General features: G+C 41.3%; 1 protein-coding gene across 1 annotated transcript in view; it reads right to left on the reverse strand.

Annotated features, from left to right (window-relative positions):
• Positions 1 to 18,055, reverse strand: part of SUCLG2 (succinate-CoA ligase GDP-forming subunit beta) — a 269,256-nt gene extending 251,201 nt beyond the window's left edge. Inside the window, exon 1 of the mRNA XM_070936853.1 lies at positions 17,961 to 18,055. Coding sequence (XP_070792954.1) covers positions 17,961 to 18,047 — 87 coding nt within the window. The 5' untranslated portion in view covers positions 18,048 to 18,055. The remainder of the gene's footprint in view (positions 1 to 17,960) is intronic.
• Positions 18,056 to 18,841: the final 786 nt, after the last annotated feature.

The following is an 18,841-nucleotide window of genomic DNA, read 5'->3' on the forward strand; positions in this document are numbered from 1 at the left end:
CCAATTGTACTGTTGGAAGAAATGTACATCTGGGTTCAATTCCAAGTGGGAAGAAAGACACTGGAAACATGGAGACTGCTTGGAAAGATGGTTTAATGGTGGACAGGACCACGTGGTTTGAGGTCCTGGGCAAAAAAGAGCACATGGGTGAGAGAGAGATTTATATCTTCTATTGGGCTCCGCCTTGAGCTTCCTGTTCCTGTGTAAGAAATGTATTCTGATTGGTTGTCAGGCTACCATGGGGCTATGCAGGAGTAACTTTGTAGGTTCTCTTGGTCCCAGGCTTGGTTGAAACTTGCTGGGTAATGCAATCTCCCCAGATGCCATGTGGTGAGTTCTGCTGCTAGATGGGTAGAGGGCTAATCCTATTATGTTCTGAGGGTGAAGATCTATTGTTTTGTAGATAAGCTGGCCTAGTCTTTTGTCTTGTAAATAACCAAAATATCTGTTGGGGGCAGGGAGCTGGGGCTGAGTTTCTGTTTCTCTTTTAGGGGAAATATTCTGCCTTTTTAATATTTCTTAAAATACTTCATTCTTCTAGGAGAGGGGTGGGTGCTAACTTTCTACAGTACCTTTCTGTTGTTGTTTTCTTTCAGGAATGCAAATGCCTTTGAATATATTCTCAGCAAGGCTTAAATATTTTTTGTTTTGTAAACATGGTTTAATGAGATCTGAAAACAGTGATGGTACTGAATGGAAAGTCCGTGCTACTTTCTCAAGTGTCATCTTTTGCTTCACTATAACCATTTCTCCCTTTGTTGAATGATATATAGATGTGAAATTATAGAGTTCCATCCATTGGCCTAAAAAGAGACTGGATTATTTCATATGTACACTGAATTGACTTGGTTTCACTAGTCTCCTTGTCTCTTATGAAACATGTCCTTTAAATCGTTAGGCATTTATTTTCATCTGCAAATTCAATATAGAAAAGGCAGAAATTGAATGCAATAAGTAAGAAATGGAACACTCAGTCTTCATTTATATTGATTAATGGCAAAATAGTCAGATTGTAAATACAGGAAATCAGCATAATAGATCCCATGAACTCACTTTTCTGTGAGGCAAAATCCACAGTTTCTATTATTTAAGATCAAATGAGGTAATGCTCTGGATTTAGAACAAAAACTCAAATTACTACTGAGCCTAATACTTAATTCTGGTGCAAATTCCATCCATAAAACATGATAAGGTTTCGGTTTCAATAAAAAAACAAAAGAAAAAAAAGAAGATGGACAGTCAATGAAAATTTAACTTTCAATATCCAGTGTAACCTTGAAATACAGTATTACCATTTGTATATTTTATATGTCTAGTTTATATCATCTTCAATCTCCAACTGCCTGTCTTTCACAAACAATAAAACCTGAAAGCTTTGTTAGCTTTTCATTCAATTGCCGGAATAAGAATTATTAATTAATCTGTTTTGATTACTTGCAGTGTTTGTCTCCAGAACCCTGGGATGTTTTGTATATATATATATAAAGTGTTTTTCTATTGAGGCACCTGGTCTACCCCAGCATGTGGGAGGGAGCATACTGCATCCCTTTCGCCTTTCGGCGAACACTTAAATCTCTCCCCTGGCTCAAACTGATGAAGGGAGGAGAACTTGTGGCTCAGAGTTTAATACAACTGCCTAACATGCAGGCAGCCCAAGTTCGAATCCAAGTAAGGGTATGGCTAGCTGATGAGAGCTAAATAGCTTGAAATATATATCAATATATATGTATCAAATTTATATTTCGCTGATAAATAAAGAGAGACTAGTATATATATGTGTGTGTGGCTAAAATCCTGCATAGCTGCAAGCAAATTCCATTGAAAATGTGTGCAAAGGAAAAAAAAGACTACAGTTCTGTTCTGGAGTCAGTTACGGAAAGTTGCTGATAAGTAAACATTAATAAATGTCCCTTCTAGGAACAAAACTGAGGAATATTTAAATCATTTACCGTATTTTTCAGAGTATAAGATGCACTTCCCCCCCAAAAAAAAAGTGGGTGGAAAAGTCTGTGCATCTTATACAGCGAATATTGCGATGGGAGGAGGGGGATTGTTGTGACGCTGATCAGCTGTTCTAGAATGAGTCACGGCAAACGGGCGGTGGTGGTGAATGGACGGCAGCGGCAAACGGGCTGTGGCAAACGGGCCATGCTGGCAAACAGACAATGGCAAATGGGCCAGATGAATACAGGATGGATGCTGGGAGGCAGAGGAAGATTTTTTTTCTTCTTATTTTCCTCCCCAAAAGCTAGGTGCCTCTTATACTCCGGAGCGTCTTATAGTCCAAAAAATACAGTAAATATTGTTCATTTTATAAAGTGTAACCTAATCTTTGGCTTCTGCTAACGGCACTCTCTTATTCTTCCTTTCAATCTCATATTACCCCCCACACAGAGGGAAATGCAAGACCTATTTTTAAAATAACAATCCATAGCTTTATAGACCGTCCTTTCATAAACTGAGCATCTGCCCGCTTCATTTCGGTGACGGGCAGTCAACTTGGTTAAGCACAGTAGAGGGAAAAAAGCAGATGCAAAGCATTGTTGATGAGGGGGTTTTTTGCTCATAAAACTGTCTCAAATCTCCATGGGCTTTGAACAGGTGTCTCTGCCCAGGCAAAGACGATCAACTGATTAGTACCACTTCAACCGGTTTTCTCAAAGATAAATGGCCAAATTTGGAATGCCTGCATTAATACTTAGTAAGAATTTCAGTGTTCCATGTCCCATTTCAGGGAAGTCACCATTAGCAAAACCTGCAGAAGTATCTCCCTTGTTCCTTTGTCTACAACTCAACAATGAGGAACATCTCCAACATGCTGGTTTTGGAATACAATCAACGTAAAGCCCTCCTGGCAAAGGACTAAAGATGTAGTCAGCTTGATTTAGCACAAATTCCCTTATATGAACCAGAAAGTACATTTTTTTCCAAAACAGTAATACCAGAGTCAGTTGATCGTGAGACAGGTAGCATATACATTTAATAAACAAACAATCCTAAGTAGGTGGAGTGTTGCTTGGCCCATTTCAAAATGACATGGTATGTCAATTCACAAACAGCATAAATGACCATAAGTAGTAATCAGATCACTTACTCCACATTGCAAAATCAATATATTAATGTGAAACCAAAAATAATGAAGCATATTCTCCAAAACAGTAAGAATTTTTTAAAAAAAAAATCAGATAGGCAGGTGGGGAAAATGAAGCTCAGAAAATCAAATTTTGTAATTATCTTTGTGTCGTTGTAACTATTAAAGGTAAAGGTTCCCCTCGCAAATATGTGCTAGTCGTTCCCGACTCTAGGGGATGGTGCTCATCTCCGTTTCAAGGCCGAAGAGCCAGCGCTGTCCGAAGATGTCTCTGTGGTCATGTGGCCAGCATGACTAAACGCCAAAGGTGCACGGAACGCTGTTACCTTCCCACCAAAGGTGGTCCCTTATTTTTCTATTTGCATTTTTTACGTGCTTTCGAATGGCTAGGTTGGCAGAAGCTGGGACAAGTAACGGGAGCTCACCCCGTTACGCGGCACTACGGATTCGAACTGCTGAACTGCCGACCTTTCGATCGACAAGCTCAGCGACTTAGTCACTGAGCCACCGCGTCCCATTTGTAACTATTACACAAGCAAATAATCCCCATTTTGGGAAAAGAAACTGGCCATTTTGCTCTATTTTTTTTTTAAATGAGGAATATCCAGATAATCCTAGCATACCAGTTGGTTTGGATCTTCTTTGCAATAGGTCCAATTTTAGTTACTGTTACAAATGCTTAAAACTATCAGAATGGAAAGACACTATTAAGTTTTGAGTTTGATTTGGTTTTTTTGGTTTTTTTCTAAAGCATGTTATTATGAGAAATCCATGGGAAGTTTAATATCAAAGAAACCATTCGTCATGGGACTGGATTATATGAGTATGAATTCTCAGGAACCAGAATTCCTGAGCAAACATGAAAGATCCATTACTGAGGTTAATGAAATAATCATTCTGCTTTGTGCACAGCATATGTTCCTGGGAAATTCTTTCAATATGTCCCCTACAAAGCCCCAATAAGGCAAAATAAGGAAAATTCTCCCCTCACAAAACTTTGGGCGTTTCCATCTTTAAAAGAAGAGTCGTAGCCATGACAATGAAAATTAATGAAAAAGATGCCAACAAAATGACTTTCTTTCACAAAATCAGTAGCTAGAAGATACATAGAGGGTAATTCAAACTGAAGGCAGAACAAGAAGCAATGGATGGAAACTAATCAAGGAGAGAGCCAACCTAGAACTAAAGAGAAATTTCCTGGCAGAGTCAGTGGAACGACTTGCCTCCAGAAGTTGTGGTTACTCCATCACTGGAGGTTTTTAAGAAGAGACTGGACAGCCACTTGTCTGAAATAGTAGACCCTTCCCTAAAAGAGAAATAGAAATCTTAAGACAGACTCAGCCCCAGCTCCCTGCCTCCAGCAGATACTTTGGTTATTTACAAGAGAAAAGGCTGGGCCAACTTATCTACAACACAAAAGACCTTCACCCTCAGGACATAATAGGATTTAGCCCTCTACCCATCTCACCACATGGCACTGGGAAGATTACATCACCCAGCAAGATTCAACCAAGCATGGGAGTCTGACAACCAATCAGGATACATTTCTTGCACAGGAACAGGAAGCAAGTTCAAAGCCCAACAGAGGGTATAAATCTCTCTCCCTCTCTCCCCCATCTGCTCTTTTTGGCCAGGACCTCAAACCATGTGGTCCTGTCCACCATTAAACCATCTTTCTAAGCAGTCTCCATGTTTCCAGTGTCTTCCTTCCCACTTGGAATTGAACCCAGATGGACATTTCTTCCAAACACTCCAAACCTCAAGAAGGGTAAGAAATGAAGCTGGTGAAACAATATAGAGGAACTCAAGAAAATTCAGATAAGAAAAACTAAAATAGATCAAGGGGCTGGAGCAGTTTCTCTATAAGCAAAGATTGTGATATTGATATTTAGGCTAAAAAGGAGGCAAATGAGAGGGCATCTCATTATGCATGGTGTGGATAAAATAGATAATGAAAACGTGTCTAGCCCTTCTGAAAATATTAGAATTAGAGATCACTCAATAAAACTGAATCTTGGAAGAATCAGGACAGATAATAAGATATTTTTTTACATAATATGCAATTAAACTTGGATTTTGCTACCATGAGATGTGATGCTGGCTACCATCATGTCTGGTTTCAAAAAAAGAAAAGAGGGGAGGGGGAGGGGGAGGGGGAGGGGGAGGGGAGAGAAGAGAAGAGAAGAGAAGAGAAGAGAAGAGAAGAGAAGAGAAGAGAAGAGAAGAGAAGAGAAGAGAAGTTGGACCAATTCATGGAATACATGAGGATATGGATTACTAGCCTTGATTGCAGGTTCACTGCCTCAGAAACCAGCTACTAGGAAACGAGTGGACTTTCTTAGCCAATTAGTTGGCCATTATGAAAACAGTCTAATTCAGGGATATGAAACTCAATTTCACTGAGGGCCACATCAGGGTTGTGTTTGACCTTGTGGGCCCGGGATGGGTGTGGCCAGCTCAATGTCACTCGTGTTGGGGCGCCTGTGGTGGCCCAAGCACTCTGCCAGTGGAAACGGGCTCCTGAGCTCTGTTTTTGGCTGCAATTACCTCCTGCAAACCTCTGCCAGCCAAAATGGAGCTTCCAAGCTCCATTTTGGCTGACAAAGGTACCGCGGACCAGTCCTTCACTGTTTCCAGGGTGACTCCGTGAGCCAGTTCTAAGCACCACCCCCCCGGGACTGATCTGGCCCCCAGGCCTTGAGTTTGAGATCCTTGGTCTAATAGATTAGATGAAATAGGGATTCGAGCTAACAGGGCCTTATTCCTACACCTAGTGCTGGAAATCAAGAATTAGACTATGATTATGGACTCTTGCAGTCTTAATAATGATAGCTACTACTAAAAGATCAAGTTAAAATATTGAGGGATTTCCTAATGCAGACTGATAAGTTTGGTGCATAACACACCAGATATAACTGCAACTGAAAAGAAAAAAAGTGAGGGTAATTGATGTAGCAATACCAAGACATAATAGTCTAGAAGCAAAGAATTGGAGAAGATCACAAAATATATCAAGACTGAAAATGAACGATTATGGCATAAACTGGCTGTGGTGGTGTCAGTTGTTACAGGCACACTGGATGCCATACCATAATTAGACAGCATTTAGAAATTCCGCACATTGACAAAATGTCCATCGGTCAATTGCAAAAGGCTACGCTGCTTGGAACCCCAATAGGCAATGCTGATATATTACATTATGACATTATATTACATTCCCTAAGTTCTTGGGAAGAACTCAATGTGTATGAAAACCAACACCAGCTAAAGAACTGGCAGCTGTGACTTCACATTGTTGTGAATAGATAACAATAATATAGATGTGTTAAATTTATAGACTGCTGCTGTACCCAACGGTAAATAAATCACTAGTTTTATTCATGGGGAGAAATCACACAAATTCATTTTACATTTTAAGGCGTCATGGCACCACAAAGTTTGAAAAGCCATGAATTTATATAATGGCAGCAAGGTTTATAAGATCAACAACCTAGACAATTTAATATTATGTGATACAGTTGTGAAGAATTTTGCTTTTAAGGAATCTTTTCACCTGGATGTAATAAACACTGCATTAATTGAAATATTTTATCAATACATTTTAACATTCCATACTCCCTTTTTAAACAAAGTTTTAAAACATTTGTGGAACAAAAGAAATGCATTTTAAAGCTTTTTCTTTCTTCATCATTCCCCTACCCAGCAACTTTTGAAAAATAATCACAACTTTAGCAGAATAACTAAACTACTTTAACTAATTAATTAATTCGGAGGTTACATCCTGCCATTCTCTTTATTCCAACACTTCAATGCAACTCTGGTATTTGAACTAAAGTACACTTGTAATGTAAATTTTGCAAATATTTCAATCTTAGCATTGGCTTACTTTTTGCATTCAGAAAGCATTCTAAATAGGGGCATTAATTTAGCATGACAACTGCCTTTACTGTACATGCATATTTATATTTTAATCATCAAAAATCATCATGTATACAATGTCTAAGTTATAGGTTTGCCCCAAATTACAGTGTTCCATTTATTGAATTATTCAGGATGCATAGGACTTCATTTTTTAAAGATGAGAATAAAATTTTTTATTTTTGATTAGCAAATAGCAGTAGTTAACTCCATTCCAGAAATTAAATACTGTGCCAAATATACCTACATGATCATCTGTAAACAAATATAGATACATCCTTTAATGAGAAAGAAAATTTTAAGATTTCACATTGTTCTCAGTTTATGTACACGGAAGCAGGGGTGAAATGCTACCGGTTTGTAGGAACCTGCAATCTGCATATGTGCAGGGATTTTCCTATCTTGGATGGCAAACCTCAGATAAGGAAGGTTACTTGCACGTAAGCGCCAGGAAATTACATTAGAAGATAAGACCCTAACTCTGTAAATAAGAGGAACAGCAGGAGAGGAAATGGGATATATGTGTATTAGACTTTAATTAAAGTCTAACATTATAAGTGCTTAAGCAAAGCAGTAATGGTTAACCAAAGACTCTAGTTACCTGGAAGATTCTGTAGCCAATGAGATGCTGCCAAGTACACTGTAACTTGAAAGTAACAAACTATATAATGTCACCATGTAAGACAATAAAGATACCCACATACATCCTCAACCTTTGTGTGTGTGGTCTCTATACCAGTTCAGACCAGTTCGGACGAACTGGTAGCAACAGCGGGTGGTGGTTTGGAGAACCCGAAGCGACGGCAGCGCGAGGCTCTGCTCACCCACCCGGTCGTCGTTACTTCCTGGTTTTAACCAGGAAGTAACTTGTTTTTTACCCTCTGTGCATGTGCAGAAGGGTTTGTGCATGCATAGAGGGTCCGCGCGCGCGCATGTGACACGCGTGCCACACAGGGCACGGGCACTTCCGAACCGGTAGGGAAGGTAAGTAGATTTCACCCCTGCAGAAGCTCTATTGACTTCAGAGACTCTGGTGAGTTTAGGCTAACGGTCTAAATAGAGTTAATGTATTACTTAAACAGAATAGAATTCCTACAAATATTCTGATTCCTAAACACAAGCGCTTAATTTTCAGCCAAGACTGTCATACACTGATTTGCAAATAAGCTTTATTAAACCCAATAGGGTATAATTTCACATAAACACACATCAGACTAAAACTATGTTTAACCCTGCCATGTTAATAATAAATGTAGCATTTCTGCTCAGATCAGTATTTTGCAGTAATAATAGTAGCCTTATGCATAGAGTGCAAGCTTAACTAGCTTGCTAGAACAATAAAACTTTTAAAAGATCTTAGAATTTTTTACTAAAATAAAATTCAGCATGAATAAATTACAGATGGTCGTCGATGTACAATCACAATCAGGACTGGACCAGAAAGAACAGAATAACAGAGTTGGAAGGGACCTTGGAGGTCTTCTAGTCCAACCCCCTGCCTAGGCAGGAAGCCCTACACCACTTCAGACAAATGGTTATCCAACATCTTCTTTAAAATTTCCAGTGTTGGAGCATTCACAACTTCTGGAGGCAAGTTGTTCCACTGATTAATCGTTCTAACTGTCAGGAAATTTCTCCTTAGTTCTAGGTTGCTTCTCTCCTTGATTAGTTTCCACCCATTGCTTCTTCTCCTGCCCTCAGGTGCTTTGGAGAATAGTTTGACTCCCTTTTCTTTGTGGCAACCCCTGAGATATTGGAATTAAATTGATTTCCCATTTTTTTCATCTCACAACTTCTCTACTAGCGTGGAAGCTAGTAGAGTGACCGATACATAAACACTGCCATAACCTGCCTGGCCAACAGAGTAACTTGGCAAGCATTCTAGATTGTTTTGTGTGTGTGTTTATTCTCTCGCATGTAGTTCTATTTGTCTACTTTTTTTCCCAGTCCTTTCACACTTTTTAAGATTGCTACCTTGCCCAGCGTGGGGTCGAATCATTCCTGTTTCTTTCTTACTCAAATCTCATTACCATCTCACAAGTGCACACAAGGCTGGATTGACTGAGAGTCATTTCACCCTGTTAAGATCTTGTATAACCTCTAATAAACCTAGGCTTTACAATAACTCGAAGAATTAGCATACTGATTCCTATCATAATATTTAATTAATGTATTGGTATATTGGGGGTGATATTTCCTCTGCTAAAACACTTAATATCCCATTTTAATTGAAAACCAGTTTCTTCAGCTGTAAAAAAAAACAAAACCTTAAATATTGAAATGGAAGGAGGAACTGACCAGAGCGGGAAACTTGCACATAAAATACTAATCACAAATGATAGCCACCATAAAACTATTACATATTAGTTTTATGCTCATTTTAAAACAATATTAATATTGTAGTTAATTTAACATGAATGTTAATTTTGTTCTAATTAACTGGTAGGAAAAAAAAAACAAATAAGGGTATTGTTCAAACCTCTTTTTAGAACTATAAAACTGCGATACATTTGTTTTAAAACTGTTTATGGAAGATTTCAGAAACTATTATTCGAAACTAATTAAATGGCATATAGTTAAAAAGCCATTAGGTATACTGTAGCTATTAATTCGGGGGTTAAACAATTCAAACATTTACTGGTTCATGAAAGACACCCCAGCTGTAATTTGTGAAGTGAAACCAAAACGGACTGGGACAAAGTTGGACAATTACATCAGCTGAGACGTTTACTACAGCGGTAGGTTTCAAATTTTTTTACTACCGGTTCTGTGGGCATAGCTTGGTGGGCATGACAGGGGAAGGATACTGTAAAATCTCCATTCCCACCCCACTCCATGGGAAGGTTACTGCAAAATCACCATTTCCTCCCAAGCAGCTGCGACTCGGGAGGCAGAGAATAGATGGGGGCGGGTGGTATTTACTGGTTCTCTGAACTACTCAAAATTTCTGCTACCGGTTCTCCAGAACTGGTCAGAACCTACTGAAACCCACCTCTGGTTTACTCATAAATTGCTTTTTAAAAAGGGACAGTTTCACGGAAACACAGCATCCTTTTATATTGTATGCATACATGGGATTTGTATCAAATCAGTCTCGGGGTTTATCAATGAGAATTGTGGAATGTCAACTCTACAATCTAGAAAATGTTTCATATACAAAACACAAAAAGCAGTTGGATATCCAACCAGAACAGGCCAGCTGAATTGAAACCTGACACCTTTGGTTTGCGAAAAATCTGGTGGAATCTCATCCTTTTTGCTTCTTCACTTCGGCACGGACTATGCCCCAACCTGCCCACCATGCTACAGCAGATCCTTTTCTTGTAGATGTGGTTGCCACACCTGGATTCAGGTGTGCGGAATATCAGAATGATCTACTCCACAGCTTCTTTAACTCCCTACACCTGTCCCCACTCTTCCCAAACAACCATCTACTGCAGGGCTGTCAAACTCGTGGCCCGCGGGCCAGATGCATCATGCGCTAGCCGCACCCACGCCCGGTTTAGTGAAGTGGGAAAAAGTTTATTTATTTATTTATTTATTGGTTCAATTTATATGCCGCCCTTCTCCAGAGACTCAAGGCGGCTTACAATGCTTTTAAGCAATAGCCTTCATACTTTTGTATATACCTGCTTAGTAGGGCTTTCGCCCCCCCCCCCCAGCGGTGTTCTTTTTTATACAAAGTCAGCTTATTGCCCCCACAATCCGGGTCCTCATTTTACCTACCTCGGAAGGATGGAAGGCTGAGTCAACCTTGAGCCTGGTGAGAATTGAACTCGCAGTAATTGCAGGCAGCTGGCAGCTAAGTGCTACTTTAACAGCACTTTAGTCTGTTGCGCCACCAAGGCTCATTTCTAGTTGCAATACGTCGCATATCGATGTGAGTTGACCCTGATTTACTGTATCCCAATAATCCCAGCAACTCTTTTCCCAACAGACACTGCTGCCATACCTGAAGAGCCCACCACCCATCTATTCCCCAACCATCCCAGTGTTTTCCTTTCTTCCACTAAACTGCTGCTGCTACTTCCACACTACATGTGGCTCTGCATTTTGTCTTTCACTTCTGGAATGCGTATGCGCCGACAGTTCTGTGTGGCGATGAACACACAGTGCAGTTATTAAGTACCCGGCGATGCCGACTGTATGCACGGAACAATCCAGTCACAGAACCTTTTGCCCGCCAGAACTACGGCAATATATTTTGTGAAAATCTTTAATTAAAAAAACAAACCCGCAGTCCTATTCAAAGTAATTGCTCCCCATTAACATTTGCTTTTCAAACATCAATTGCATTCACCTCACCCCAATGAGAGCGTGTTACTCTCTCACTGGATGCAAAATTGCTGAGGGGGGGGAGGGGGAAGAAGCAGCAGGAGATGGCTACAATTCCTAAAGGAAATAAAGGGGCCACAGTGCAAAATGTATTACGTACCCCTCCTCTGCAATTCAACTCCCCCTTTTTATTTCTGAACAGAAACTGGAATTTTCTAAAACCAATGCATACATGTAACCCTCTTTTAATGACCGCTCATATAGCAACCTTCAAAGTTAAAGGTAAAGGTTGCCCTCGCACATATGTGCTAGTCGTTCCTGACTCTAGGGGGCAGTGCTCATTTCCATTTCAAAACCGAAGAGCCAGCGCTGTCCAAAGACGTCTCCATGGTCATATGGCCGGCATGCTAAACGAGGCTTATTTATGACTGGTCTCTGAAGTTCCAACCATCCTAGTATCCTGTGAACACAAGATTGTGATCAGGACACTTGGCAACTGACTCGCACTTACAAAGGTTGCAGCATCTCACAGTCACATAATTGCCATTTGTGATCTTCCTGCCAGCTTCCTACAAGCAAAGTCAAAAGGGAAGCTGGCAAGGAAGGTCACAAGTCATTTCAATAGATTGTTTGCCAAACACCCACCCAGCCACAGCTACCCTTGGCCCTGCCACACTCATGTTATGCCTTGCTACTCGTCCAAAGAATCTCCCCTGCCTGGCAGTAGCCACTTACCGCCTTGCATAAGTCAAGGACTACCTGTATATAATTTACGCTGAGATACATCCTGAAATAGAACTAAATCGAGGCCCTCAATTTTTTAAAAAAGGAGATTTAAAACAGGGCAGTTGTTAAGGCATTCCTGTTTAATCTTTTAATTTCCATTCTACAGCTAAAGCCTAATGCTTCCCAATGTAAAAGTACTAATCATTTCATTGATTGAATAATATTCTACTGAAGCATTATTTCTTTAAATCTGTAGCTGAAAAAAAACAGGTTGGTGTTTTTCAAGCATTTTTGTTTTGTTCTTGTTTTAATTAAAAATTCATGGCTCTCTTCTGGCGGTTTAAAACAAGATTATGTTCAACACACCTACATACTGTATTTTTGTTTTGTCGCAACTGGTATTCAAAACCTCAAACACGCCAATTTACAGTTGCCGTGTACCTTGCATTCACTGGCATCTAGTTTACAGAGAAAATAAAGCATGTTGTATCAGAAGAGTTGAAGAGGAAAAAGCTTTTGCCGGTGAAATTGAAATTGTAGAGAGAAGAGGTTAATAGTAAGAACCATGTAGGCAGTTAGCAATAAAACTGAAGGAGGTAGCAAGTCGATAGCGGGGCTAAAGCAGGTGACTTTTCATCGAAGGTTAAAAAAATCAAAGCATACCAACTGTGAGCAGCACAAGAAAATAAGGGAAAAAATTCTTGCCACCGGAGCTTTCAATCTTCAGGATCTATTCAGTTTATAACAGAGGTAAGGTAAAGGTAAAGGTTCCTCTCGCACATATGTGCTAGTCGTTCCCGACTCTAGGGGGCGGTGCTCATCTCCATTTCAAAGCTGAAGAGCCAGCGCTGTCCAAAGACAGCGTGGTCATGTGGCCGGCATGACTAAACACCAAAGGCGCACAGAACACTGTTACCTTCCCACCAAAGGTGGTCCCTGTTTTTCTACTTGCATTTTTACGTGCTTTCGAACTGCTAGGTTGGCAGAGGCTGGGACAAGTAACGGGAGCTCACCCCATTACGTGGCACTAGGAATTCGAACCGGTGAACTGCCGACCTTTTGATCGACAAGCTCAGTGTCTTAGCCACTGAGCCACTGCGTCCCCTTATAACAGAAGTGGGCAACCCCAAAGGCCACAGCCTGGTTGCAGCTCTCAAGGGCAGAAGAAAACCTTTCTCTAAATCTATGCTATATGAATGCTACTGGGAGACTAGCAATCTAGAAAACTGGGAGGGAAGCAGATAACCCTATTTCTCTCCTGTTCTGGAGAATAGCATTATTATTCTTATTATTATTTATTCGTCTTATATGCCGCCCTATCTCACAATGGACTCAGGGCGGCTCACAACAATAAAACACAAGCCACAATAAAAATAAAGACTAAAATCTAAAAAATTTAAAATTAACCCATTAAAACCCTTAAAACCCCAAGCATGCCCAGGGATGTTGGCATAGTTCATTAATTTAATTTTTATATGCCTTTATTGTTTTTATTAACTCAAGGCAGCAAACCTATCTAATCTTCCTCCTCCTATTTTCCCCATAATAACAACCTTGTGGGGTGGGGTGGCAGTGGTGAAATGTAAAATTTGTTACTACCGGTTCTGTAGGCATGGCTTGGTGGTGGTGGTGGGGTAATGTGACTGGGTGGGCGTGGCCATTTTTTTTTTTTTACTTTTAAAAGCATTTTTTCTACAACCTTAAGAGGTTGCAGAAAAAAAATGCTTTTAAAAGCTCTGACAATCCCAGCTGAGCCGCGCGATCATCAGAGGCTTTTTTTTTTTTTTTACTTTTAAAAGCATTTTTTCAGCCGAAGAGGTTGTAAAAGCTGGGCGGGGGGGGAGGGATTTTTGCTACTGGTTCTGCTAACTACCCGCCATCGCTACTGGATCGGACGATCCGGTTTGAACCGGGAGCATTTCACCCCTGGGTTGGGCTGAATCAGAGTGACTGGCCCAAAGTCACCTAGCAACCAAGATCAGCTAGCAAGATACTAAACTGGAATAGCTCACACCCCAGAAGACAAGCTCAGGATCCAAAAAAAACCTTGACAAACTTGAACAATGGGCCCTCTGCCTTGCAGCTGTTACCTTCTTGCAAGCAAACAGCAAGAAAAAACAGTTCCTTTCAGTTTCAGCACAGCCCAATTAGTACAAGTTGATTGGATCAGCCTCCCGACTCTCAGATGATTTGCTCTCAGCTGTTTTGTGCAGGTCTCTGCTACAGGCAAGAAAATTGCTGGAGCACATTTTTTTTCCCCTTGTGCTAATCAAGCTATGCTGAAAACGAAACTGAAAGTAAAGCAGGCTGTTTGCTGTTTGCTGCAATGAGGCAAAATTGCTCAGAGACACAGGCAGAGGGAGATTTCTTTTTTCTTTGTTTCCTCACCAAAAAAGGTAGGTGCGTCTTATACTCCGAAAAATATGGTAATGAAAAATCATTAAACTGGTTTACAATTAAAATATTAAATATTGGAAAATAATGGTGCCAGCATTGCCCTGGAGGTACAGTTGTCCCCCACCCTGTTACATTTCCAAAAGTCCCCAAAAAACCTGGTTTTATCAGTGTGCCTAGTGACCACGAATGAGATGGAGCTGATCAAGTGACTGATTTGATTGTGCTGTTGCTGCCACGGTGGGAGGGATGGGGTTTTCTATGAGGTTTCATTATGCATTAGATTTTTAAATATTGTAAGCCTCCCAGAGGAGCCACCTTTGTGTGAGTTAGCTACATAAATTTGTTTGATAAATTTTATTTAAAGCCAAGAGATTATTACACTTACTTTGCCACTAGTTTTTCCCAGAGTGGCCTTCCACCCAGTAAAAGTTGATTTACAAGGTAGTAATAAAGATTACTGAGCCTAACCTATGCACTTTGAACATCTAAAAAAAAGCCAACCTAATCCAATGTTTGTGATATATCAACCGATCTCCAAAACCCAGAGTTAATCATCTGGAAGTTTTCAAACAACAGCTAGATTTTAATGTTTAATATTAAGATAGGCTTTTAATAACAAGAACTATTTATTAGAAACTTAAATGCCACCCAACTCTCAACCATTGGGCAGTTCACAACAATCAAATAATTTGAGTAAAACATAATGACAAGTATGATGAAACAAGGGGTCCCCTCTCATTTGAGAAAGGCCTAGGTAAAAGTCCAGGTGTTCACAGCTCTTAATAAGTAACAATACAGCCTGAGAATTTCCAGAGGGTTTGTTCTGTGTCTCAAAGCAAGTACATTTGCGATGTCTCTATTGTGCTGTTCTCTGTTGACACAGCAAAGCAACTGATGGCAACAGTAACAGCAGGCAGGCTCCTGAGAGATGTGAACCACTTCCTCCAATGTAGTACTGTTGGAAGAAATATCCTTCTGGGTTCAGTTCCAAGTAGGGAAAAAGACACTGGATTCATGGAAGTTGCTTGGAAAGGTTTATTGGTGAACAGGATCACATGCCTTGGAAATCTTGGGTGAAAAAAGGGAAGAGATGCTGAGAGTCCCTGGGTTTTATACTCTCTCAGGCTTTGAACTTCCTGGGGTACAGGAAGAGTATCCTGATTGGTTGCTGTCAGAGGTCATAGCTAGCTTTTTAGGTTGTCTCTGTGTTAAGTTTGGTTGAATCTTACTGGGTGATGCAATATAAGGACAATTAAATGGCTCTGCCTGAAGGAGGTAGATCTTTTTATGTAGAATGGACTGGCTCAGGCCTTAATGGCCCATTGACAAAGCTGGGGGCTGAGTTTCTGCCTCCTTTTTAGGGGAAATATTCTGCCCTTTTAATATTTCCTAAAATATTTCATTTTTCTAGGAAAGGGGTGGGTTTTAACTTCCTACAGTACTATGTACCATTGCTGGTTCTCTTTCCCTCTTATGTTCACAAGCACCCATCCTGATCAAACCAAGTAGCAATTCAAGCAGCATCTGTCGAGTTTTACACACAACTTTGACCTCTATTTGCAATGGGCCCAACTCCTTGCTTTGCCTCCGTTAGTCCGGCCTGGAAGTATCACTTCCTCCATTCACTTAGATCCTCCCCTTCAGCCAACGTAACCAGAGGACTGAACTAAGAAATATTAACCAGTTCTAAGCAAGCAATTGTCTATGGAAGTTATTAATACTGACTACAAGGTAGTCCTCATTTAGCAATCACTTGTTCAATGACCATTCAAAGTTACGACAGCACTGAAAAAGGCAACTTCTAACCAATCCTCAAAGTTGTAGCTGTCATAGCATTCCCAGAATCATGTGATTGTGTTTGGCAACTGGTGTGCATTTACAAGAGGTGCAGTCTCCTGCAGTCATGTGATCACCTTCACGGACAGCTGCCCACAATTAAAGTCAATAGGCAAGTTGTGGTTATGTGACATCATGCTTAATGATCCACAGTATTAACGCAATCAGAACTGACAAACTCATGTGACTCAGGTGCAGTCACATGACTTTTCACTTTAGGCCTATGCTACTTAGCAATAGAGTTGTTGGTCCCAATTATAGTTAGTAAGCAGTGGTGAAATGTTAAATTTGTTACTACTGGTTCTGTGGGCGTGGCTTGGTGGTGGGGTTAATATGACTGAGTGGGCATGGCCAATTTTCTTTTTTTTTTTTAACTTTTAAAACCATTTTTTCTACAACCTCTTCGGCTGAAGAGGTTGTAGAAAAAATGCTTTTAAAAGCCTCTGATGATCCCAGCTGAGCCGCGCAATCATCAGAGGCTTTTCTTTTTACTTTTAAAAGCATTTTTTCGGCCAAAGAGGTTGTAGAAAAAATGCTTTTAAAAATAAAAAAAAAGCCTCTGATGATTGCACGGCTCAGCTGGGCAATAGGGGGGAGGGCAGGGATTTTTGCTACTGGTTCTCGGAACCACTCGCCTCCATCGCTACCAGATCGGGCGATCCGGTCCAAACCAGGAGCATTCACCTCTGTTAGTAAGTGAAGATTACTTGTATTCTTGTAACCAGCTCTGTTGGGCGACTACCACTTAAGTAAAGAAACAAGCAGGCAGGAGGCAATTGCTCTTTGACCCACCTTCAAGCTTGTTCAGGGGAAAATCAGAAAAGCTGAGGCTTAAAGATTTTCAATAACCAGTTTTCACCTTGGAGCAAAAACTGCACGCATTTCCAGTTACCTCCACCAAGGAGAGGGGCCACACTTCCTTGAAAAGCAACAATATGTTTGGGGGGGGTGGAACCAAGAGTATAACATCATACTATGAACTAGGAGGAGAGACAGTTTGATAGAGGGGTTAAAGCATCAGGCTAGAAACCTGAAGGCCGGGACTCTAGTCCCCGTTTCTTCATGAAGGCAGCTGGATGACCTTTGGTTAGGTCCTTCTTCCTCAGCCCTGAGAAGCAAACAACAAACCAACTTTGCCAAGAAAGCTGCAGGGACTAGCCCAGGCACTTGCCAGGAGTCAATACTGAGAGGGAGGGAGAAAGCTAGAGCTCATGAAATTGTTGAGGTCCATCACCTGAGTAAGGAAAGAGTAAGGATTCCCTTCATTGTAATTCGTGGAGTTGCTTCCCTGGCCAAAAAAAAAAAAGATTCAAGAACTTTCCAAAGTGACTTTTGATCAAACACATTGCCTTTCTTCACCCTTTATTTTTTTAAAAAAAAAAAATATTGGGTTTATCAACTAGTAGTGCGTTGATTAAGAAGGCTGAATCTTTAGCCCCGGCCAAAAAAAAAACCCCAACGCATTTGATCCTACGTATCTGGAAGAAATGAAGAGGGTTGAGACGGATCCACCTGTTGAGTTCTGGAGAATAAACTGAGAGACCAAAGAAATGTCAAACACCCTCCACCTAACCCCTGAGCAGCCTCCGAAGTTGACGGGCGTTGGGAGGCAGCCCGGGACCGATCGGGCTACCCCCCCACTTCTGCCACCCCAGGAGGACGCAGACGCCTGGCTGCAAGAGGCCGAAGCCTCGCCGCGAGGGGCGGGCGCACTCACCGGATTGCGCCTCCTGAGCAGGGTGGCTCTGAGCAAAGGCAAATCTCGGATTACGATCCCAGCTTGGCTCGCCATGGGAGACGCCATCTTCAGCCACGCGGGTAAACCGGGGAGGAGCTTCCGCCCGAGCAGGGGCGGCTCCAGGGTTCGATCAGGCCGGAGGCGGTCGGCTTGCAGGAGATAGAAGCGCCCGCAAGAACGGCGATCCTCCCCCGGAGGCCGAGGATAGAGGGCAGCTCCACGGGAAAAGAAAGTGGTTGAAGCCTCTAAACTTCGACGTGTTGAAATGCATGCACGCCTCTACTCGTTAGCCGCGCACCGCACAAGCCGAAGCCCGCTTTCCCCTCCTCTCTTGCTCGCTCGCTTTAGGATCCCCAGTCGCGTCGCATCTAAACTCTTTTTTAAGTTCTATAAGAGACGCGTTGGAGGAAAGAATCGGGCAGAAAGAGAATGGAAGGTGGTCCACAGAGACCTCACGGACCGGGATCGGCAGTCTACTGTGTGTTTCACATTGGCTCTTCGAAACGTGTGGATCCGTTTGTGATATTCATTTATTTTATTTTTTTTTTATTTATTTGCCAAACATATATAAGATAAAAGTATAAACATGATTTTGAATACATGAAAAGGATACGAGTAAAAGGGGACATTAGGACAGGGACGGTAGGCACGCTGGTGCGCTTATGCACGCTCCTTAAAGACTTCTTAGGAATGGGGTGAGGTCAAACAGTAGACAGTCTTAAGGTTAAAGTTTTCGGGGTTTGGGGATGAAACCACAGAGTCAGGTAGTGCATTCCAGGCATCGACCACTCTGTTGCTGAAGTCATATTTTCTGCAATTGAGTTTGGAGCGGTTCACCTTAGGTTTGTATCTATTGTGTG

Source organism: Pituophis catenifer, unplaced genomic scaffold, assembly GCF_029215685.1.
Source record: "Pituophis catenifer annectens isolate HBS135680 unplaced genomic scaffold, rPitCat1.0.hap2 SCAF_2, whole genome shotgun sequence".
Classification (NCBI taxonomy): Eukaryota; Metazoa; Chordata; class Lepidosauria; order Squamata; family Colubridae; genus Pituophis; species Pituophis catenifer.